At 36.4% G+C, this 23,812-nt stretch overlaps 1 protein-coding gene across 22 annotated transcripts in view; it reads left to right on the forward strand.

The window, feature by feature from the left end:
* The window catches only part of LOC18427532 (ABC transporter G family member 31), a 37,611-nt gene continuing 13,799 nt past the window's right edge, over window positions 1-23,812 (forward strand). For 6 of the 22 annotated variants that reach the window (XR_016042986.1, XR_016042985.1, XR_016042983.1 and 3 more), the window contains exons 1-10: window positions 186-534; window positions 815-935; window positions 1,115-1,203; window positions 2,422-2,506; window positions 12,708-12,870; window positions 19,655-19,713; window positions 19,812-19,953; window positions 21,957-22,258; window positions 22,403-22,681; window positions 23,172-23,742. Coding sequence is in view for 17 of the 22 variants with exons in the window: in XM_020663221.2 (XP_020518880.1) it covers window positions 374-534; window positions 815-935; window positions 1,115-1,203; window positions 2,422-2,506; window positions 12,708-12,870; window positions 19,655-19,713; window positions 19,812-19,953; window positions 21,957-22,258; window positions 22,403-22,681; window positions 23,172-23,742 (1,972 nt within the window). In the remaining 5 variants the exon portion in view is untranslated. Of the gene's footprint in view, window positions 150-183; window positions 535-814; window positions 936-1,114; window positions 1,204-2,421; window positions 2,507-6,140; window positions 6,199-6,888; window positions 7,207-12,707; window positions 12,871-13,958; window positions 14,065-19,654; window positions 19,714-19,811; window positions 19,954-20,120; window positions 20,283-21,956; window positions 22,259-22,402; window positions 22,682-23,171; window positions 23,743-23,812 lie in introns of those variants that run through there. The other 16 variants (XM_088849949.1, XM_088849952.1, XM_088849948.1 and 13 more) reach the window with 12 other exon arrangements.

The following is a 23,812-nucleotide window of genomic DNA, read 5'->3' on the forward strand; positions in this document are numbered from 1 at the left end:
CATATTTATGGGCCAACAATCTCTAATTATCCCTCATTATCATTATGATTGTTTTCCATAAACAATAAGTTGCTAAGAATGAACACTGGAATGTGATCTCCACCCTCCGATGGCCAAGATGAATGGAAATCAATCTCAGCTATTATAAGGTAAGTTATATACAACAAAATGTATTATTTGAGAGCCCATTAGAAAAATAAATTGATCACATATTATTCATGACAAACCTTCCTATGGTTTAGAGGGCTGAGAAGAAGGGTGTGAGCCATCAAAAAGTGGGGAGAGAAGAAGGACATGAGGTGAGAAGAACCCAGAGAAGGAGAGGAGAAGGACACGAGGTAAGAAGAATCCAGAGAAAAGAAAAGAGCTTACAATGGAAAGCTTTAATGGAGGAGATGCTGAAATTATTGTGGAGGAGGAGGAGGAGGAGGAGGAGGAGCACGCGACTATAAGCGGCAATGGTGAAGAAGGGTTGGAAACTAAAGACGAAGATAACTATAACCTTTTAAAAAAGATTAGATCCCAGCTTAATAGGTGTGCACTCTCATCCTCGTCGCTTTGCTTGCTCCTTGTTTTACTCTCAATTGTGAACTTAATGTTATGTTATTACTTTCTTGTGATGAAAAATGGTATTGGCTTTTATTTTGTTTTTCTGTTATTTTGCTCACTGTTAGTTTGTTTATGCGCATGAAAAATGGTATTTATTTTGTTATCAGTTATTTTGTTCTTTCTCTTTATTGGTTTGGTTTTTATTTTGTTATCTGTTATTTTGTTTGTTCGTTCTCTTTATGTGCGTCCATTATTATTTGTCCAGTGCTGGGTATGTAGCCCCAAAGGTGGAAGTGAGATTTGAAAATCTCACCGTGAAAACTCAAGTTCATATTGGTAAAAGAGCATTACCTACTTTAGCAAACAACATTCGAGACTCATTAGAGGTACATACTAATCTTCTTCTCTTAATATCACTTTCGATATTATCTTCTCTGTATTTTCTGTATTTTCTCTGTATTTTATCGGATGTCTCCAAAGAAATCATACCAATCTTTTTTTCTCTGCTTGTTCTTGTTCCCCTCTGAATCGCGATCAAAACCAACCATTTGTTTATACTATGCAGCAATGTCTTACGGCTTCGAGATTGCTTCCATCAAAGAAGCAGTCCCTCACTATCCTCAATAACATAAGTGGAATCGTGAGGCCCGGGAGGTATGCTACTCTCCTTCTCTGTGACTAAATTTTTTGATATTTTTCTTCTTTTTCTCATTTTCCATGATATTTCTCTTCTCCACAATCATGACTAATAAATTTTTCTCTATGGGGTATGGGGTGAGGCCTTCTCTGTGACTAAATTTTTTGATATTTTTCTTCTTTTTCTCATTTTCCATGATATTTCTTTTCTCCACAATCATGATTAATAATTTTTTCTCCATGGGGTGAGGCAAAAACATTCAGCAGTTTTTCTCTCGAACCTTTTACATTGAGCAAAGTTGAATTTGGGAGCAAAGAAATCTCGACTCTAATAGCTGTTCCTTTTCCTTTTTTTCTTCCAATACGACTTTTTCGATATTTCAAAGATAGAGAAGGGTGTTTTTACTCCTAATGGGTTCTGATGATATTAATTTAAAGTCTCTTAAACAAAGAATGGAACTAGGGAAAGGAAGTAAGAAATAAGAAGGGCAAAAACTTGAGAAAATGGTTTTACAGAGTCTATAGACTAAGAGACCTCAATAGGCGAGCTAGGAGACCTAAATCGGCGGAGGTAGGTCAATAGAATAGGAATAAGTTTATATAAGGTTGAAAAAAAAAAAAAAAAAAAAAGAGAAAAGAGGAAAGAGGTTGCCCCTTAATATCTATCGGAAAATGTTGTTTTAATGTTGAAAAACCTTTTGATTGATCATCTCGACATCGGGATGTACGAATATGAAAAAATGTAGGAATATGAAAAAATGTAGGAATATGAAAAAAAAACGATTTCAAGTCCCATAAATAGTGCACTTGCAACCCATTATCTAAATTGTCAATTTTCAAGATTTTCATATGTTTACATATCTACTTGGTTTGAGCTGGAGTTTAAAATTTTATAATTAGAGTTGAAAATAGATTTTCAGACAATTCTAATAATTTTTAACACCAAAGTTACATCTTATGATTAAATCGGATACCAAAAATACATCTATGATTAAATATGGAGGTGCTACCCTTATGATTAAATATGGAGGACCTCCTTAATTAGTTTGTTTAAGGTTGCAGCCTTATGCAAACCACACCCTTTTCTAAAAAGAAGTCCTTTTAATAACAAAAGGCATACATGCCCTGGTCTTAATTTTACGGGATGCGCGTATTTGCTTGAAAAGGTGATTTAAATAGAAAACATGAGCCCCCATTTCCCTTGATTTATAATTTGTTGTCATGTGTCATGCGTAGGATGACACTGCTTTTAGGGCCCCCTGGTTCTGGAAAATCAACGTTGATGTTGGCTCTTGCTGGGAAACTTCAACTGACCTTGAAGGTCAGTACCCCTTGTAGCTAGAACGTCCAATTACTATTGGAAAATACATAATAATACTAATTATTCTTTGATTTTATGATTCATGCTTTCATTAAAAAGAAAATTTTTCAAATTTTGTGATGGAGTAATTTTATATCTGACTACTAAAAGTAGTTGCGACCTCCTTATACCAAGTTAAATGAAGTGTGGCATACAACCGCATCCTTGCACACACTCCCATAAAGGGAACTATTGTAACGAAAAATAAAAAATAAAACATAAGCTATTTTATTGTGAGATTGTATATGATAAGACTATTCTCTTTTGGTACAACGAAATTGCACTCATTCTTAGCCATTGGGAGTAACATTTCAAATATTGATGTGTTCCATAACAATTGAGAAATTTTATTTTAGGCACCTAACCAACGACACATCCCTAGCTACTTGATTTTACATTTAAACAATCAATAATGATCATGATCTCCTTTTACCAAAAATAAGTGATATTGTATGCATTCCCTTTGTTCTATTTGGTAAGGCATTTATAACGACTTGATATTTAAACGATCAATAATGGTCATGATCTTCTTTTACCAAATATAAGTGATCATATTGTATGCATTACCTTTGTTTTGGTAAGGCATTTATAACTACTTGATTTTACATTTAAACGATCAACAATAATCATGATCTCCTGTTACCAAAAATAAGTGACCATATTGTATACACTCCCTTTGTTCTATTTGGCAAGGCATTTAAAGGACAGACTTTTCTGCCCCTTAAAACAACGTTGATTCAATCATTAAGGGTGTGGTTTCTATAAGGTTGCAACCTTAAACAATCCAATTTAGGTGCATTAACAGATTTTATCATAACATATAATTTTGGAGTAAAACGTTTTTAGGATTATCTAAAAATCTATTTTTATACCTAATTATAAAATTTTAAACTCCAAAAATAGTTAAAATCAAGTAGATCTATAGACATATAAAAAACTTGAGAATGGACGATCTAGATAATATGTTGCAAGATGCATTATTTTTTAGACTCAAAATCTTTTTTTTCTTTCATATTCATATTTATACATTTCGATGTCGAGATGATCAATTAGAAGATTTTTTAACATTAAAAAAAAATTTCCGATAGAATTTTGAGGTGCATCTGTATTTCTACATTTTAAGGTTGCAAGCTTATATAAACTTTTTCTATCATTTAATACTTTAAATAGGTGTTTTTTAAAAAGACAATTTTACCGCTATCTTAGTACTTGAAAGTACTCGAGATATAGAGATACGATATATCAGTGAATGGAATCAAGTATATCCACATAGGCATTTACCGAGGTAGGGGATTTACACGATTTCCAATCGTCCAAAATTTTGATTGGAATAGTGACTTAGATCCCATCCGAGTATAGGTGGATCCAATCTAGAACCGATCTAGTTATTAAAATTTTAGAAAAATTATATACATATACGTTATAGTTTCCGTTATTATGGCTCTACCGAATAGTTTTTTATGTCCTTACCGAATTTAACATATTTTATACCAATTTCGGTTCTTGAATAACCCAAAACCGATCAGAGGGGAACAACTAGTTTGAGCTCTTAAGATTTCTCTTATGAGATTAAAAGATGAGTAGAAATCTTGTGGCATATGCTCTCTACCTCTTTGAAGTCAAATCAAGGGGAGCAATTAGTTTGAGCTCCTAAATTTAGAATAAATCTCAAGGATTATGAACTTACTTTAAAAAAAAAAAAGACTCCCAACTAGTTTGAGCTCCTAACTTTGAGATAAATCTCAGGGATTATGAACTTACCTCAAAAAAAAGACTTATTGGGTGAAGGGGGAGAGAGAGTCTAAAAACAAACTATTTTTATCATGTGATGTAGAGAGAAGTAGAGAGAGGATACGCAGATCCACAAGAGAGAAAAGAAATTCAGTTCTTGAAGATCAAAAAATTTTAAATTTTCGATTATTCAAAAACCAAAATTGGCAAATACTTTAAATTCTAATAGAAACTATTCGGTAGAGCCGTAATAATGGAAACTATAACGGATATGTATGTAATTTTTCATAAAATTTTTTATATTATTTTATATATACACATGTATGTTATATAGGAATTTTTTATGTATTATTTTATATAATATGTAAAACACTTTTTTGGATACTTATATAAAAAAAAGAATTTTTTGGATCCGATCAAGATCTTATGTATACTTTTCAGATCTGGATCCAGATCCAAATCTTTTAGATCCTATTAGATCTTGATCTGAATCCACATTTCATATATACTTTATAGATCCAAATCCGGTCCCAGTGGATCTGGACTTGATCCGACCCATTCTCAGCCCTACTAAAAGCTGGTGAATCTCATGAGGCTTTCTTTTGGTGCCCAGCCGAAAAAAAGTAGCATAAGAGACTTCACTGGAACTAAGTGATCAGTCAAAAACCTAGGTCCAACAGCGGAAGTCTAGCCCAATGGACCATGTTTTGATTTTTAACTACCTGACGCCATCAGTAGATTCAAAACTGCGTGAAAATCATGTATGAATCATGTACGCAGGAGTGCATATGTGTGCCAATTTGGAGATAAATATTATCCCTAAACTTTGTGGGTTATTTTCATCACCACTCATTATTTTCAATTAATTGGGGTTAGTTATTTTTGAACATAAATGAAACTACTTATTTGTAAAAGTCATTTATGCTTGCGCCTAAAAATTTCGTGAATAGTTATTTTTGAGAGAGCAGATCGCATGGAAAGAATTGCGAATGTGAACAATGAAGGATGGTTGCTTCATGTCCTCCAATTTTAAGTGATTATTGCCTGGGAATATTTATTGTCATTTTATGAAGGCCTACAATGGAGATAAAACTATTTCCAGCGTCATAGTCAGTTCAAGCTAGTGTTTTAAAGCCCGTCGTTCTGGATTGGGGAATTGCCAAATTGGTTCTGTCCCTCATAATTATATTTTATTTTTCTATTTTCAAGCTCATCTAATGTTTTCGCCATTTCGGAGATCTTCTATATGGACTATGATAAATCCCTCTTCATTTTCTAATTTTAATTTTTTTTATCACCAATTAAGAAAATTAAGACCAATCTAGATTGGCAATCTAATAGGGTGGACGGCTGATCCACCAAAACCACCAAACCTTTTTTTTTTCCATTCTCCGGAAAAATAGAAAAATGATCAACGGTTGAAAGATGACCAAAAAAAAAAATCAGTGGAATTTTACGTCGGACCCTTTTCAGTTATATAATACGATTCACTTCTGATAAAATTAATTGATATAGCACATCCTTAATTATTTTAGCAAATCCTTATAAATATATAATTAAGGTTGTAATTTTAAAATATATAATTACGATGCACCTAATAAATCCAATGTAAAATGTTGTTTTGAAGTTGGAAAATCCTCTAATCGAACATCTCATACATCTACATGTATGATTAATTAAAAAAAAAAATTGAAGGATAAAAAATAGTGCATCTTACAACACATTATTTGGACCATTTATTTTTCATGATTTTTATGTGTTTATAGATGTACGTGATTTGAATTATTTTCGGAGCCTTGAAATTTTGTAACTAAAGATAGAAAATATATTTTCATATCACCCTAAGAATGTTTACTCCAAAATTACATCTCAGGATAAGATTGTTTGCATAAGGTTGCATCCTTATGCAAACTACAAGCTAAGTATGACTATGAACACTTTGCTTTTGCCTTCAAATGTTGAACGGAATCTTTTTTGTTGGGTGATCTTCATCTGTACTCCATGTTTTAAGATATCAAGAACCCAAACTTTTGATTATAGCCCTGTAAGCCTTGTTTTAAGATATCAAGAACCCAAACTTTTGATTATAGCCCTGTAAACCAAATGGGTTTTTCGATTCAATCCGAAAACAATTCACCCCTGTGAAGCTAGATATTTTTTGTTCTTTGGGAAGCTTGGTTATATATTAAAGGGAAGATTTGCAAATCACCAATTGATACCAAGAATGAAGACTGGAAGATTTAAGAACCAACCAGTCATTTCCTGGCTCTTTAATTCACGGGATCTTTTGTTCTTCGGGAAGCTTGGTTATATATTAAAGGGAAGATTTGCAAATCACCAATTGAAACAGATACCAAGAATGGCTCTTTAATTCAAGGGATCTTTTGTCCTTTGGGAAGCTTGGTTATATATTAAAGGGAAGATTTGCAAACCACCAATTGAAACAGATACCAAGAATGAACACTGGAAGATTTAAGAATCAACCAGTCATTTCCTGGCTCTTTAATTCAAGGGATCTTTATTTTAGTGATGAACTCCTATTTCCATCAAAATCTGAAGAAATATATGAGGAATTGTTCAAGGATTATCGATAGACCTGCAAGAGTGTACCTGTCACCACATTCTTGCACCATTTTTGTGCAATGAAGTTGTATAAACTCATGGAACACAAAAGAATTTTTGAAAATTACTACAAGGATTAGACAATTTCAAGGGAATTGTAGAACATAGCGTGCCGAAAAAGCTCTCATTTATCGACGTTAGGGAATGTAAAAGAAGATTGTTGTTGCCAATTGCCATGACATTGCTCATGTTGTCTCTTTCTTTTGAGGAAACTGTGGACACTCCACCTAACAGAACGATTTGAATAATTAAATGTCATGAGAAACTTGAGGATGCTTCATCTACAAAATGTTTTGCCAATAATGCAGGTAGTTCTACCTTTGTTTGCCATTTAAGTGCTTCTTACCCTTGGATGATTGATTTTTTGATGGCATGAGTGGAATTTCAGCTCATGTTCCCTCTCTCTGACAATTCTCTGGGTGACTGGGTAAAGAGTAGTGTAGTAAGATTAGGAAATGTTTTTATGTCAAAATTTCAAATTATTGGTTTTAGTTCTCTATTTTCCTAGTTTTGCATATGCATATAACATAACTAGTCACACAAATGGATCTTATAATCACTTCTATCACTTTTTTTCCCCCTGCTGAGTGTGTTTGTTATGACTTTGAAGCTGGTAATAAGAATGGTGATGCATGAGTCGAAGTGGCTGTACTTCTTCAATGAGCAACTGTTTGCCTTGAGTTACCGATAGTAAGATGGAGACTAATAAATAAAGCTATGGTTCTATGGCACTTTTGCTTGAGCCATCTATTTTTGTGTTTTATTATTTTTGGGCCAAATAGATATGATCAAAGGTCTTATAAATATGTTAAAGCTATGTGAGACATGCTAATTATCTAAACAAACTTGTCTTTTCGTAATCCATGACATACTTTAAAGTATTACCCTATTCCCACAGTTATCATCTTATACCTGCTAATGGTACCACTATACATTAGACATATTTGGTCCTTAGTATACTGGTGGGACCTAACTATTGAAAGATGATGCCTTTAGACAATGATTCCTTTATAAATGTCATCATCACCAAAGCCTTTTCCCAACTAATTGAGATTTTTTCCCAACTAATTGGGGTCGACTACATGAATCTTGGTCCACAATTCTGCTCTATTAAGGGCCATACCTTTTGTGAGGTTATAAGTCCCCAAATCTTTTTACATGACTTCCAACCATGTCTTTTTCCCTTCTCCATGAAGCACTCTAGTTGTACATATAAATTTCTTCCTCGAACTTCGCATTATAAATGTTGTCTTTGCATCCATCTGGTGGAGTTCGACGTCGATATGGGATGTTGTAGCTATTAGGGATACCTCATCATAATATATACCTTTTTTTGAGTAAACCCCCCCTTGGCTTTGTAATTTTCTAGCTTCCTTTTCAAATTTAGCGTCTTCTTAAAGATTCATTTGCTTCCTATAGGTTTTCTAGCATGTAATACGGTCACTAGGTCCCACACATGGTTATGTTTGATAGTGTTAAGTTTATCAATCATGGTTTTTTCCCATTTATTCTTTTCTAGGTAGGTTATGGCTTCTTGATACGAACAAGGTTCACGTAGGGATTCTTCCTCAAACCGTTCATTATATTCTGCTAGGAAGTTGAAGAATTCACATATTCTCCTAATATGATTACTTCTCCTAGGACAAGGTGGTTTGGGATCCTAGGTCTCACCCATGTCACTCATGATCTCATAAAAGTTTGGTAGCTTATAAGTGTTATGCCCCTCAAGGAACTTATCCTCAAGGAAGTGGGCATCCCTACTCTCTAGACAACCCCTTCGCATGGATTGTAGAACCAATATTCCTTACCATGATGTGGGTATCCTATGACGTTGCACTTAATGGTTTAAGGTTCTTTGTCTTATTTTGGTGGGGTTTTAGGACATGGGCTGAGCATCTCCACACTCTTAGGTGATCAAAGGACAGAGCACGACCAATGGAAATTCATGAGGAGTTACTGGGACCTCTTTCATGGGAGTTTGTTTAAGAATGTAGCCGGCCGTTAAAACTGCCTCCCCTCAGGAATCCAGGGAGAACTTTGCATGGCCCATCATGTTCTTCACCATTTCCCCAAGGTCCTATTCTGTTTCTTGGCTACTCCATTTTATTGAGGAGTGTATGGCAAAGAATATTGGTGAATGATACCATGCTTAGTGTATAACTCTTTGAATAACTGTGGGGAATACTTGCTGCTCCTATCGTTTCCAAGTACCTTAATTTTCTGGTTTGTTTGGGTTTCTCCGTGAAACAATCTAGGCCTTTTGACTTTTCATGCAGTCGGTGTTACATGTCAAAATTGTGAGTGGTCGTCTATATAAGTGATGAAGTACCTTTTGCGACCCTTGGTGGCGACATTAATAGGTCCACAAATATCACTCTGGCCAACATCTGAAATGCATGCAGATCTCTAAGCTTTTGCAAAAGGTTTTTTAACTAGTTTTCCCCAAACACAAGGCTCACATACCTTGGTTAAGTCTCGATTTTGGTTTTTCAATAATCTTTCTCTCTCCATTATCTTATACTTTGTATGCTCCAATCTCATTTACCATATATATGCATCATCAACATCATTATAACAAAGGCATAAAAAGTAGAACTTGTTATTGCAACTGAAAGGAAACCATCCACAAGGAGACAATTCATGACTGATTCTGTCCCTAAGTTTGCTTCTACCTTGTTGTCAGGAAATATGGTGGTATATCCTGCCGTAGCTCACCATGAGCCGAACGCATGTCTAGAACATAAAGAGTTTGCTTTAGGACCATGCTCTTTTCATCCTCTAACTGAAGGACATAATCACCAATACCTAGTATTTATGTCTTCTGATTCCACTCATGAAGATATGTCGGTCCCCAGGGGTAACAGGCTTAAAGTTTCTAAAACCTTCCTTGGTGTTAAAACTTGTGGGTGGTGGACACCAAGTCAAAACACCATGATCCCTCCTTAAGATCAGCTCACACAAGCATGTTCCTGTCACCCCCAGGATTTGCATACTTCGGAGCCTTGTAATATTTTGTTATGTGCCCATACTTATTGTAATTATAACACCCAGGTATTCATTAAATCCTTCTTTTTCATGGGCCCATAGTCCCCCTTTTGATTTTTATCTTTCTTATTCTTGTTCTTGCCCCTGCCCTTCTTTTTCTTGAATGAGCCAGAACTGGGTTTTAGATTTACCAGATTCATTGAGTCTCTGGAGTCTGGATCATCATGCGACATTCTTATGTCTTCTTGTGTTTTAAGCTCAGTGATGATCTCATCTAGATTTGGCAAGGTCTCCAGTGTAGTGGGGGTAGAGGTGAAAGCTTCCCATGAACTCGATAAAGTGTTGAGCAGGTGGCATACATGCATATTCCTGTCAGGCGTAACTTGTGCTGCCTCAAGCTCTCAAACCAGTGCTCCAAATGTCTACATGCGCTCGGCTCTTGAAGTCTGAGTGCTACTTAAGTGTCTTTCTGGGGGGGGAAGGAGTTCCATAATCCTTCTCGAGATGAATCTCCTGTGTACTCTTTAGGGTTTTGAACTCAAAGGCAGGGGAGTCACCCATAGCATTAGCAAGTGATGCTTATCCAGGGTATATGTGTCCTCCCACTGAGCATAAGCATTCCTAATTGCTTGCCTCTCAGGAGCATTGCGTCGTAGTCCAGGTGGGGGGTTCTCTGTAAGCAGCTAACTAAACCCTTCCCCAATGACGACATAGCCAATCTTTCTTTTCCAACTTGCATAATTCTTCCCATCGAACCTTTCAATATTCAGAAGTTCAACCATAAAGCCTTTGGCTGCCATGTTCTTGACTCAAGAAAATAAAAAACATCCTAAACTTATGGCAGTAAGAGGACTAGCTTTGACATCAATGACAGGTGTAGCTATTTAGAATTCCAAGTATGAGTTCAAAAACTGTTTCTCTTTTTCTTTTTAATAATAATTGGAGTTTCTATTAACAATTGCTGCAATACAATGCAGAAAATGGAAATAAACCTACTAAAATCTGGGATGGTTAATTTTTGCTGCCAAAATTAAACTCTATTCGAACTTACAATATGAATCATGATACAATGAGGAATTCTAATCTAAGTACGGGTCCTTAATACAAATAGGCCTCCTAACACCAGTAGGACTTCTTAACAAATATGAATCAAGAATTGAAAATAAAATTATTAAGCAAAAGAAGCTATGAGACATGAGAGTAAGAAGCTATGAGAAAACAAGGTTGAAGAGAATGAGGGGAGGACCCCTCCTTATATAGGCCTCAGGGCCCTAGGATACTCTAATATCAATTAGGATTCAGTTTGACCAAAAGATTTTCATAGTAATCTGTGAGATGAGAGAAACAAATTAGAGCCATCCATCCCTGAAATCAGCCATTATGATATAGGAACTTAGGAACCTTATTCTCTGAACCTTTGACCCATATCCACTTCTAGTCAATCCAAGATTAGACCAATCAAATCTCATCCACTAATTTGACAAGAATATCTTTCTCTCACAAAGACATCATAGAAATTGAAAGTCAAAAAGTCTTGGTCAAATGTCGAAGTCAATAAAATATATATTTCTCAACCAAATAAATATTTCAGGATCAGTACTCCCACAAAATCTCCTTGCAAAATATTTTCCAAATTTCTAGAACTGGAAGGTTTCTCCATCAGGTTTTCCAACTTACTGGAGATCTATGTGAGGCATCACACTATGTGGGGCATGTGGTCCTTGTGTGCCCCATGTCCCTCTCCATGTAGGACCCCATTTGCGGTGGTTGTTCCCTTAGCGCCCCCCCCCCCCCCCCCCTTCCCCCACCCCCCCATTGTTGATCCCACTATACCCCTACAAGTTTTAGAAATTAAAAAATAGGCCCTTAAAAGGTTTTAAGCAGTTGAAATAATTCTTATAAAATTTATCAAAAAATCATAGGGACATAAATGAAGTTGAAAATAGTATTTTAGAAGCTCTTAAAAATTCTAAAACACTTAGAAATCCTTTAGAAATGGATTGGTGCCAATGGGTCAAGAAAAGAGGCTATCAGGTCACTCCACCAGTGCCAAGTTCTGTAATCCACAACTATATTCTCAGGAAAACTCAACAATACCCATGTCCCACAGTTATGCGTAGGGGGTCATAATTGGCCCGTCACAGCTGACCAATAAATAGTAGAAACACGGTCCCAGTATGTAGATTACAAGTTCTCCCCTTAAGATCAAGTCACAAGTACATATCACAATAGTACGAGAGCAACTGTCTCTATGCACATGTACATGTGTCCCTCTATAGGATTGCTTCCTAGAGCGCAATTATCATATGTAAAGTTTATTCAGCATTTGGCCCTCGCTCTTATAAGCCTACAACCGCACACAAGAGAGCAAAAAACTCTCTGGCCTATATACGTTGTTTTATAGGCATCTCTCCGATGACCCTCTTGAAACCCTTGACACTGGTGCTTATGCCCAGGGGAAAAGGTTTTGGACAATGCCATGGGCCATAGATTGCCCACCCTAGGTCAGTCAACCAACATACACTCCCATTAAAGTGCACAATCCACTAAAATTTACGTTTTTGCATGCTCTGATGGGCTTTAAAGGCCACAAACTCTAACAAAGACAAGTATAGTTTTTTGACAGAAAATACTGGGAGCCATGTTTCCATCACTGGTAAAGATTCTAATATAACTCTGGTGACAAACTGATAATGAAAATTAAAACTTTCAAGCATATGTTGTTATTGGCTTTTCGGATTTTCATTCTTTCATTTTTATCTTGTGAAGCATATCAGTTAACCTTGATGTGAAAATCAAGTTGTTTGGCTGTTGGCTTTGTTAGACAAGTGGGACTGTTACATACAATGGTGAGTTGCTTGGAAACTTTGTCGCAAGAAGAACTTCTGCATATATAAGCCAAACCGACAATCATATTGGAGAGCTTACAGTTCGGGAGTCACTGGATTTTGCTGCTAGATGCCAAGGTGCTAGTGACATATGGGCAGGTATGCTTACTGTATCCTATTAAATATGTGATTTCTTAGATTCGTTTCTTCATATGCTACAATCAGTGACGGAGAAGTTTATATGGCCAGTGAAGTTTTAGAGGTGGAAAAACATGTGTTAAGTTGACTCTCTCTCTCTCTCTCTCTCTCTCTCTCTCTCTCTCTCTCTCTCTCTCTCTCTCTCTCTCTCTCTCTCTCTCTCTCTCTCTCTCTCTCTCTCTCTCTCTCTCGTATCATTTCTGTACTATTGTATACTGGAAATGTGAGCAAAAGGTATGTCACTTGCTGTACTATTGTATACTGGAAATGTGAACAAAAGGTATTTCACTTGCTGCCTTTTAATTAGTGAAATTGAGAGTAATGTGTGTGATGAGTTGGCCCTGGACAATTTCATTCATGACTTCATGCTACATCACACCAATTTTAATTATTCGCATTATTTAGAGCTTAAAATATGAGCATAAACAAAAGTCCTGTTAATTAGTGAAATTGAGAGTAATGTGTGTGATGAGTTTGCCCTGGACAATTTCATTCATGACTTCATGCTATATCAAACCAATTTTAATTATTCCAATTATTTAGACCTTAAAATATGAGCATAAACAAAAGTCATACATTTAAAGTTGTTATTCCTAATGGGGTTGGGGAAAGCCTCTCACCTGTAATGCTGTTGAGTTTTTCCATGGTATGGCTAGATGCAAGATGCTGAAATTAGTGGTAGCAGTTGTAGGTTGGCCAATTATATTAACTATTAATTGCACTAAATGGAATAGCAGGATCATGAGACTTGTGGATTCCCTGGGAATCAGGAATGTTGCACTGAAGTGGTGTAAGGACCAATCCAAGACGTGATCTTTCTACAAAAGCATTAGAGATGGATTGGATGGTTCTGGGAAAGTGGATGGAGGGATATAACCCATTTGGTCTTAACAAATAACAAGAGTAACACTTGCTGTAGAAAAGGACAAAAAGTTCTCTTTGGTATCAGATGCTTGGACTATGTAAGATTGGTGCTCGTCAGTGGGGAGCTAGAAGCACTGCAATACATTAAAAGTTCACATAAGTGCTCATAAGCAAAGCACAATAAAGGGCAAAACTGCATGAGACTCGTTAACCAGGAAGCTTTAACGGTCAGCCATGTGACATACAGCGGAAGGAAAAGGGCAATGTCCTGCCTCACACATAAATTACATGGTTAGCATGAGCATCCAAGATTTAGACACCCACAAAACTGTTTTCAAGGGAATATTGTCATTTTATCCTGTATGCTAGTGTCAATTATTCTGTATTCTTAGTACATATCCTTATATTAGTAACATTGTACTAGCATTAGTAAATTACAATCACACTCTGTTGTATATGTATCTCATAAGAGGGCTTTGAGAACACATTTGGATATATTCACTCTAGTTTGAGAGGGTGTTTTGAATTCACTTCTCAATGTAGTGCTCTTAGAAGAAGAAGATGACAAAAAATCATCTTTGCAATTTTTTGCCGCAAGACGCTTCATATATTATTTGTACAGGAAATCTTATACGACAGCTATGACTAAAACAATGTTACACAGACACTTTACTTTTAACTTTTTAGCTTTTGTCCACACATGTTGACACTTTGACATGAATCGAAATGATCCCACAAGTGGTCAGTATGTGTCATCTGTGTTGGGACTCGTTAATGTGTGTACACAGTACCCACCTATTCAGACTTATCGACCACCAAGGCATGCTTATAATAAATGTCAATTCTGATTCTTGAGTCCACAACCTTTTAATTTGTTTGGATACCCTCTTATCACTTGCTATAAGTCATGATTATACATGTCTTTCCATTTTTTTTGTTATTAACAGGTATTAAAAGAAGCATTTTTTGAAAAAGGAAAAAAAATGTAAATAACAAAATATTTCCAATTTTTCTTGCATGTTTGAATTTTCTCTTTCTTTTTGTTGAAAATTTTATCTAAAATAAATTTAGTGCTTCTTAATAATGCTAATTCACAGTGGCATAGAGAATTTGGGTTAGGAATCTCTCCATATAGAATCCTAGTAATTAAGGTTTCCATACTCAGGGAATTTAAGCTAGTATCCCTTATAATTAGAGTTATTTAAAAAATCTAATAAGCTCTTTAGTAGCATTATATGCTTAGAGATACAGGATTTGGACATGACCAGGGCCATAAACCGCCCAACCCTAGTCAGTCAGCCAACACGAACTCCCACGAAAGTGTAAATCCATTATAATTCTTTATTTATGTACTCTCACGGGCTTTAAAGGCCACAAATCCCAACAGTTCCCACTTGGCCTTTGAAGGCCATACAATCACTCCCCCTCATTCTGTCTCTCTCAAGCCCATCTAATATACATGCTTCGAAAATACATTTGCCACATGTCTTTTTGTCAAAGCATCTGCTAGCATAGCCTCTGTGAGGAGATAAAAAACCTCAATCTCTCTTACTCAGATCTCATCGCATTGTGGTAATTGTTGGCCTTAATGTGCCTATATTTCTTGTGAATTTGTGACTCTTTGGCAACACAAATCAATGCCTGGTTGTCGCAGATGATCCACATGCACAGGCTGGATCAAATCTGAGTGGACTTAGGAACTTCTTTGACCATACTGCTCCTTTTGCTGCTAGAGAACAAACTACACATTCGGACTCCATAATCAAGAGTGTAGTGACGTCCTGTTTCCTTAAGCACCAGGAAACAACTCCACCGGCAAGTGTAAAGATTTACTCGGGTGTGAACTTCATTTCATCTGGATCGCTCTGATAGTCCGCCTCGGAATTTCGCTATATGTCCAAGCTTCCTCCATAAGTGAGTATGAGATTAATAGTTCCTTTCAAATATTGCCATGTCCAAATACCCCATGACCGATACCCGCTATTTCGACTGGTTTGAAAACCTTTTGTTTCTTTCCTACCACATAATCAAGAAAATAATGGATAGATGACCTTTTATCGCCAAACACGATGGTCTTGGCCATCTGACCCTTGTCACCTCTAATGAGGCTAATTGCAGGAGCACTTACCACGTTGAAGTCCTCTGAAGGTAAGGCGCTCTTCCGTTGTTGAGAGGGTCTTAAACAAGACGTCTGTGGTTGGCTTGGTGGTAGTTTGCAGGCAAGTGGCCATGTTACTCTTGGTCAAAGAGACAACATTGGTCGATACTGGAACACAAATTGTTCCGACCATGAAAGAAGTAGACGAGTTCATTTGCCCTCAAATCATTCAAGATGTGATTAAAGAGAAGAGAGGTGTACAAGTCCCCAATGGAGTCACCAGAGATGTTGGGTTGATTTTAAGCTGAAATGTGCGAAGAACACAAGACAAACTCAAAAGTACTTCAACAACCTCTCTGTTAGGGTATATCCACGAACAAAACTTTATTTTATTTTCGTGGATCGTGTAGTTCTAAGACATTTGTGCGCATCATGTTAATTACATTCACTGTCTCATACAATGGAGATGTGAAAACCCTTTGGTTAATCAATCACATATGGACTCGTAGAAGAGTTAGCGAGTGAGTCTTGTTGTGGAAGCTACTTGCATGAACTTGTTCCTAAATACTCATAATTGCTTGGATATGCCTACTATCTCTCTTCTTTTTCTTTGTTTTTGGCTTGAATTATTTATAATCGTCGAACACTTCGATTTGTGGCTCTCGATCGTGCCCAGCAGTTGCAATGTAGTGTGTGTAGTGGTCCTGGTGTCTTATCCTGATGATGACACGTGGTTATGCACCATTGCTTGTGGGTTTTGGAGTCTTCTTCACTTCTTGAAGGTGCAGTGCATCATCTTTATCTTAGCATGTCAATCTAGAAGGTTGTAGTGTCATTTGTCAGGGGTGACATGGATGAAAGGTTTAATTCTTCCACAAGTTTATCGTGTGTAATCTTCTGGAATGGGTTAACAAATCTTTGGACCTCTAGGGTTTAAAAGATGTGGATAACAATCCAGGGGTATTTTGTCAATAATAATCTTTGAGGGTAGATAAGGTATGTATCGGAAAGTGTGAAGCAGAATAAAACTGGTTTAGCATGCACCAAAGCATTAGCAGAACGAGGGCTTGTTTCACCAGAGAGTCTCTTAATTGGTGTAAATTCACCAGTGCGTCTCATAATAGGGTCAATCATGGTTAATGCGCATTTTGGAACTACATTCGGATTGGGGGTCATATATTAGATATCATCCCCATTGCTTTATGAATGCAGCAAAGTATTAACTCAATACTTTAGCTTAGATGTAGTATCCATTATGCGTATGAAAGTACAGAGATAAGGTTTTCTCAAAGATATATCAAGAAAAAGTTAGGGTAAGTCAAAATTATACCCCAAACACATGGTAAAACCATTAAACCATCTCATAGCATGTGCATGTATGACCGCAAATGGGAAGCCACTCATCCATGTTGATCCATCTGGGAGAGATATGCGCATGTGCCTAGAGAGGAGAGCTGCATCCATAGGAGTGCATGTCCTTGGGGATGCCCCCGTAATCCTCTACAACTCGAGAGTCCCGAGCTATTCATTAATTTGACTTTGATAAACCAATCATGAGCCCCTGATTAGTACTGAGGGTCATGAGTTTGTTGGGTCAATACAGGGAAGGTGACTTTGGATTCCAGGTATAGCTGAGTGAAGTACTCCGATACCTAATTCAACTCTATAGGATTCTAATTTTCCTTTCAAATATTTTCAAATGGTGGCAAAAATGTTTTGGTGAATTTTGGAGAATTTTTGGAGATTTTTAGAAATTTTCTAGATAAAAAATTGGATTTTTCAGAATTATTTTTGAGAAATGATAAAAAAGTACAGACCTGTTTTTTTTGGGTAAATAGAGAAGGACAAATCTGAGGGATACATGATACCCAAATGCCTAATGTGTCCACATGGGCCCATGGGGTAGTCCACGTCCGCCCCACGTAGAGGTGACGTGGGGTTGCAATCATTTCCCCTATGGGATCTATTCATTAAATGATTATTTGTTAATGAGGATTTTAGTTGTAGATTTAGTGGAATTTTGGAAATTAAAAAAATGGATTTTGGCATATGTTTTATTTGTAGATTTGAGTTATATATACATGTGTAAATGCTTCTAAAAAGGTCATAGGGTTTAATATTTCAATTGAAACCCTAAGGACATGTGTAATCGTGGATTTAACCACCTCACCTATGTGACAACATGTGATTGGTTGAACATGTTTAGAAAATTGAAAGGAAATTTAATTTATTTGTTGTAAAATGTGTCAAATTACCATAAGGGAGAGCTCCTAACTTCGGTTTTCAAGTTGATTAAGTTAATAGAGCATGGGCATTTTTACAAAAGGAAAATTTGCAGTGAATTATGTTTAAATAAAGGTTAATGGTGTTTTAATCCCATTTACACGTTAAGATGACATGATGGAGGATGAAAGGCTAGGATCAAGCCTATGTTTGTGACATGGATGATGAACTTCAATAACCAAGATTAGCAAATCTAGAATATTCTTTAAAGCATCATTACACAAACACTATATATACCCTCTCAACCTCTCATTTTAAAGGCTAGGATCAAGCCTCACTTTTTCTCTCTTTCGTTCCTTCATGCCCCATATTTCTCTCTCTCTCTCTCTCAAGTTTAATCATGTCTCTCTCCCTTTTGTCTCATAGAGAGTCACGCCACCCATAGAAAGAAAAAGGAGATGTCACTTTCAAACCCTAAATTAGGGTTTGATGTATTTTAAAGTAAGAAAGGAGAAGCCCAGCTTAGAGAGAAATCAACTCACAAATTCATCCTTAATCTGTTCCTAAAGGTTTTGTAGAAACCCTAGTTAAATTTTTGAGCTCTTTAAGACCCTAGATTGAAAAGGATTTTCCTGAAAAACATCCCATCTCAAAAGTTCCAACAACAGCTAAGGGACTAAAAGTGTGTCATTGGTCAGAGAATCAGGTGTGAAGTGGATCAAGACCTTTGAGGGAAACTCCAGACACCTTCTACTAAGTCTTTCCAATGGTTTAATTATTTTTAGTTACATTTCATATTTTTTCTTTGAATTTCCAGGTGCATATATTGTACTCAAAACTATAGTGGAAGATTGTTTATTGCTCTTAGATTTGTTTTTATTTGCTTTGGCAGTGAAAATAAAGATCCTGGGTTGTATCTAGGGTTTTAATTTTGATATACAACAATATATAATGGCCTATGCAAGTGAAATTCAGGTATATTGAATAAACAAAATAAAAAATTTAATACCTCGCGTTCCACATTGCCACTCCTGTCAATTTCTTAAGTCCTCTCATATTAATTGTGCCATAAAGTGGAGATGAATAAATGCTTGAATTGCTTCCCAGTTTGATGATACAAAATCGACCTATATCTTATCCCATCATGAAGTCATCCCATGGTACATAGCTAAGACCTTGGCTGTAAACCAAAAAAAAATGAGCTCAATGTGGCTTCCCTTGGTGTATATTGTATTTTTAGTTCAAGTGTATCGTCATATTATAATGAATTTCCTTGGTGTATATTGTATTTGGATTTCGACAAGGAACCAATTTGAGTCATAATTATCCTTTTAATTGTATCTGAAGCCACATTTGTTGGCTGGAATTTTATAAGTTGATGTAATTGAAGTATTGTTCCATTGAATTGGGAAAATTTTGAATTATGTCACTTGGACTTGGTTTTATGCATTAACATATCTTGCAAGCTCCTCTGCTCTTTTCCTTGCCAGTCTTCACTTATTTGAGTAAGTGTGTATCCAAATATTCCATTAAGCATTTTGAAATCACATTGCTTTGCAGGATGTGCAAGTGATCAGGCTATACTTGAGGCAGAAAGGGAAATGGATGTTTTTACAAAGGTTAACACTAACACGTATTTTGAAAGTGCAAATTTGTAGTTATCTGCTTTCTTTGTGATGATAATGTGTATTCTCTGAGCTTTGCTTTTTTGGCATAGGCATCTTCACTAGGAAGAAAGCACAACCTTGCAACAGAATATGTCATGAGAGTGCTCGGTCTTGATGCGTGTGCTGATACCATAGTGGGTAACGACATGGTCAGAGGTATCTCCGGTGGGCAGAAGAAGAGGGTTACAACAGGTTCCCCATCATTCACCTGGATATTTCTGAGTTAATTATATTCGTTTGAATTTGTGTCACACACAATTCTCTATGTATCTGGAGAAATGTGTTTATTTCAGTCTTCAGACATTTGGTTTCTCGGAATTTCTCGTGAAATGCATTTCCCGCTACATTTGGATTGACAGATTAAGGAGTTTGAAAGCTTGATAGATTGGTAGAACTGGGAAGCACGTCCAAGAGTACACTTGTAATTGAGCCGGGGCTGACAGTGTGACCTACAGTTGGGTTTCTTTTCAACTCTTAAACCTTGGGTCAATCAACAGTGGCACCTACCCTCTCAACAGAAGGTTGGTGTGCCCCCTAACTTGGCTAGCCTAGGAGGTTTGTGCCACCCTTATGGCCTGGGGCATACTGAGAGAGAGAGAGAGAGAGAGAGAGAGAGAGAGAGAGAGGTCAGAAAGAAAGGTGCCGATAATGAGGGTGGACCTCCCCTTTATCTAGGCCTTAATGGTTCTAGGATATTCCACTTTGATTAGGATTTAATTTGACCAAAATGTTTCTTGGTAATCTATGAGATGAGAGAGAAACAAATCAGTGTCATCCATTCTTTAAATCAGTCATCCTAATTTAAGGAGGAATCTAGGAACCTTGTTTCCTAAATCTTTGACCTATATCTAGTTTTGGTCAAGTTAGGATAAGACTAGTCAAAACTCATCTTTTAATTTGACTAGAATTTCTTTTCACTCTCAAAGGGATTGTAAAGATTAGAAGTCAAAAGAATCTTGGTCAATTTTTCGATGACATAAGAATCCCTACGCCCACATACTGTCCTCACAAAATTTTTCGAAAATTCCCTGAACTAAAAGGATTCCCCAACAGACATCCCAACTTACTGGGAGATCAATGTGGGGCGTGTGGCCCATGTGGGCCCCACATCCCACTCCATGCGGCCTCCTCATATGAAATCAGCATCGGCAGGATTAGGATTTCCCCTTTTTTCTTGGAAGCCCTATATTACTCAATTGAGTCTTATAGACCCAAAGGACGACAAAATCGGTAGGTTGCAGGGTAAAAGACAGCACAAAAAGTAACTTATAGAAGAAATACTTGTCATTTAGACATTGACAAACAAGGATTTCCCAGCTAGAACTCCTGCAAGAACCTCCACAGGCATCCTACAACATCAGTTACATACTTTGACACATTTCAACAACCATTCGCATTCACAGAAAATGCATACCAACATCTTGGTTATGTGCTCATAAGAGAATATCGGTGCCCCTTAGTGAGATCAACATCGTCAGGATTAGGATTTCCCCTTTTTTATTTCTTCCCTTTTTTAAGAAAAGAAGAAAAATGAAGAGCACGGTACCGATCTAAGGATCTAATTGCTCTAATACATGTTAAAAGTATTACTACGAGTAGGAAGAGAGAAAATAGGGTGAGGAGGCTAGAGGAGAATATATATATATATATATATATATATATATATATATATATATATATATATATATATATATATATATATATATATATATATATATATATATATATATTCTCTTGGATCACCTCCACACACCTCTCATTCTTGTTTATAATAATAAAAACAATATAAATTAAAGATATTCCCTTATGTGTAACCTTAATGAAACTATGTCCATTAGTTTTAGGACAAGAATGTCCCACAACCTATAGAAAATAACTTATAGACAAAATAATCTAATCTTTAGTTTGATGTAGTTGTGATGGGCCATGCGAATGTGGCATTTGGCTCCATCTTCTCAACAATTAGAGCCCATATTTCCCTATTCTCTTATCCTTTTGTTTCTTGATTTTCTTGAATGCTGCCTTAAAAAACTTGTTATTGTTGTGCCTCTAGACTTGGAGCCACATGGAATTTTGCATATAAATGTATCTGTGTGTATATGTGTGTGGGTGCATGTGTAAGTGTTTTTGGTCATGAATGTCATATAATATGGTAATTACTTGAGACTGCTTAATAACCTTTCTATGCATTTCAGGAGAAATGGTGATCGGACCAAGAAAGACTCTTTTCATGGATGAAATATCTACTGGACTTGATGCTTCTACTACATTCCAGATCGTTAAGTGCATAAGGAATTTCGCTCACATCATGGAGGGAACTGTATTAATGGCTCTTCTGCAGCCTGCACCGGAAACATTCGAACTTTTCGATGATATAATATTGTTATGTGAGGGACAAATTATATATCAGGGTCCCCGAACATCGGTTGTAGATTTCTTTCAATCACTAGGATTTAAATTGCCACCTAGAAAGGATGTGGCAGATTTTCTTCTAGAGGTCTTAGTTTTGCAGAACTACTTGTTGGAACTCCATTGCTTTTATCTTTTTCTCTTATTGTTGTATTAGTAAAGCATTATCTTTCATCTTTACCATTTTATTGATCACTTGCCTCATTATATTTCTTTACCTTCTGTTTTACAGGTCACTTCCTTGAAAGATCAAGGCCAATATTGGGCTGATGATTCACAGTGTCATATGTTTCTAAGTACCAATTTTTCAGATGCATTTGAGCAATCTGAATATGGAAGAGTCATCCAATCGACTCTTTCAGTTTCAGATGATAAAGCAAATATGATCCATTCAGCTCTTGCACACAAAGATTTTGATGTTTCAAAATGGGAGCTTTTCAAGGCATGCTTTGCGAGGGAAGTGCTTCTGGTCAATCGTCATCGGACTCTATATTTCTTCAGGGCATGCGATGTAAGCCTTGTGGTTTTCATTTTAGGATTTTCTAATGATTTTCTATTTGCTTTTGTTATTCTACAACTGGCAATCATGCCCCTTTGTCTTCCCTGCATTAGAAACACAGGTTAACCAAGGTCATACTCCTATGTTGGATATCTCATATAAATGCTAGTGCTAGGGTATGAAATATTGGGTGTAGGAAAATTTAATGAAAGGGTAAATTCAAAAAATGGAAAAACTGAGAGGAGGTTGTTTCTTACGAAATGTAGTGTGGTAGTTAAGTTCAAAGAGTTAATTTATCCTCACAACCCAAGATTATGTTGATGATGTACTTTCTGTGTCATCTAAAGATAAGCTCAATACTAACACTTCAACACTCCCAAATTGACATTAGATTCTTTCTTTTTTGTAGTTTCTGATAATACTTTGACTTTTTCTGTTGTAATGTATGTCATGCTGTTTTCGAGAGCCCAGACATACACCTAATGCGTGATATGTTTTGTAGGTTGCCTTTGTGGGCCTTATCACTTGTACAATGTATCTGCAAACGAGGAACCATGCTAATGATGAGATAAATGGGAATTTGTATCTGTCTTGCTTATTTTTTGGGCTTCTTCATATGATTTTCAATGCTTTTTCTGAGACTTCCATGTTGATATCACGGCTCCCTGTCTTCTATAAGCAGCGGGATAACTTATTTTATCCTGCTTGGGCATTTTCAATTCCAAGTTGGATTCTACGCATACCTTTCTCTATCATTCAAGCGCTTATATGGTCTTGTATTGTCTACTACTCAGTTGGCTTTGCTCCTGATTGTGGGAGGTATTCCTTAGAATTCCAACTTTTGTCTTCTGTGAGTATGTATTTGTTTCCCTATTTTTTCTATTTTGTTTCTGAATTGACAATTCTTCTCAGGTTTTTCCGCTTCGTGTTCTTATATTTCTCGGTACACCAAATGGCGCTTGGACTTTTTGTGCTGCTTGCTGCATTGGCGCAAGATATGATTGCCGTATCATCATATGCTGCTTTTAGCAATTTGTTAATGATTCTATTGGGTGGTTTCATACTTCCAAGAGGTTGGATTGGTTGAATATGAAGCTTTTTGGATCATAGATAGTGTGTTTGGTGGGGTTCCCATACTCTTTG

Source organism: Amborella trichopoda, chromosome 10, assembly GCF_054954075.1.
Source record: "Amborella trichopoda isolate Santa Cruz 75 chromosome 10, AtrichopodaSantaCruz75HAP2 v2.0, whole genome shotgun sequence".
Lineage (NCBI taxonomy): Eukaryota > Viridiplantae > Streptophyta > Magnoliopsida > Amborellales > Amborellaceae > Amborella > Amborella trichopoda.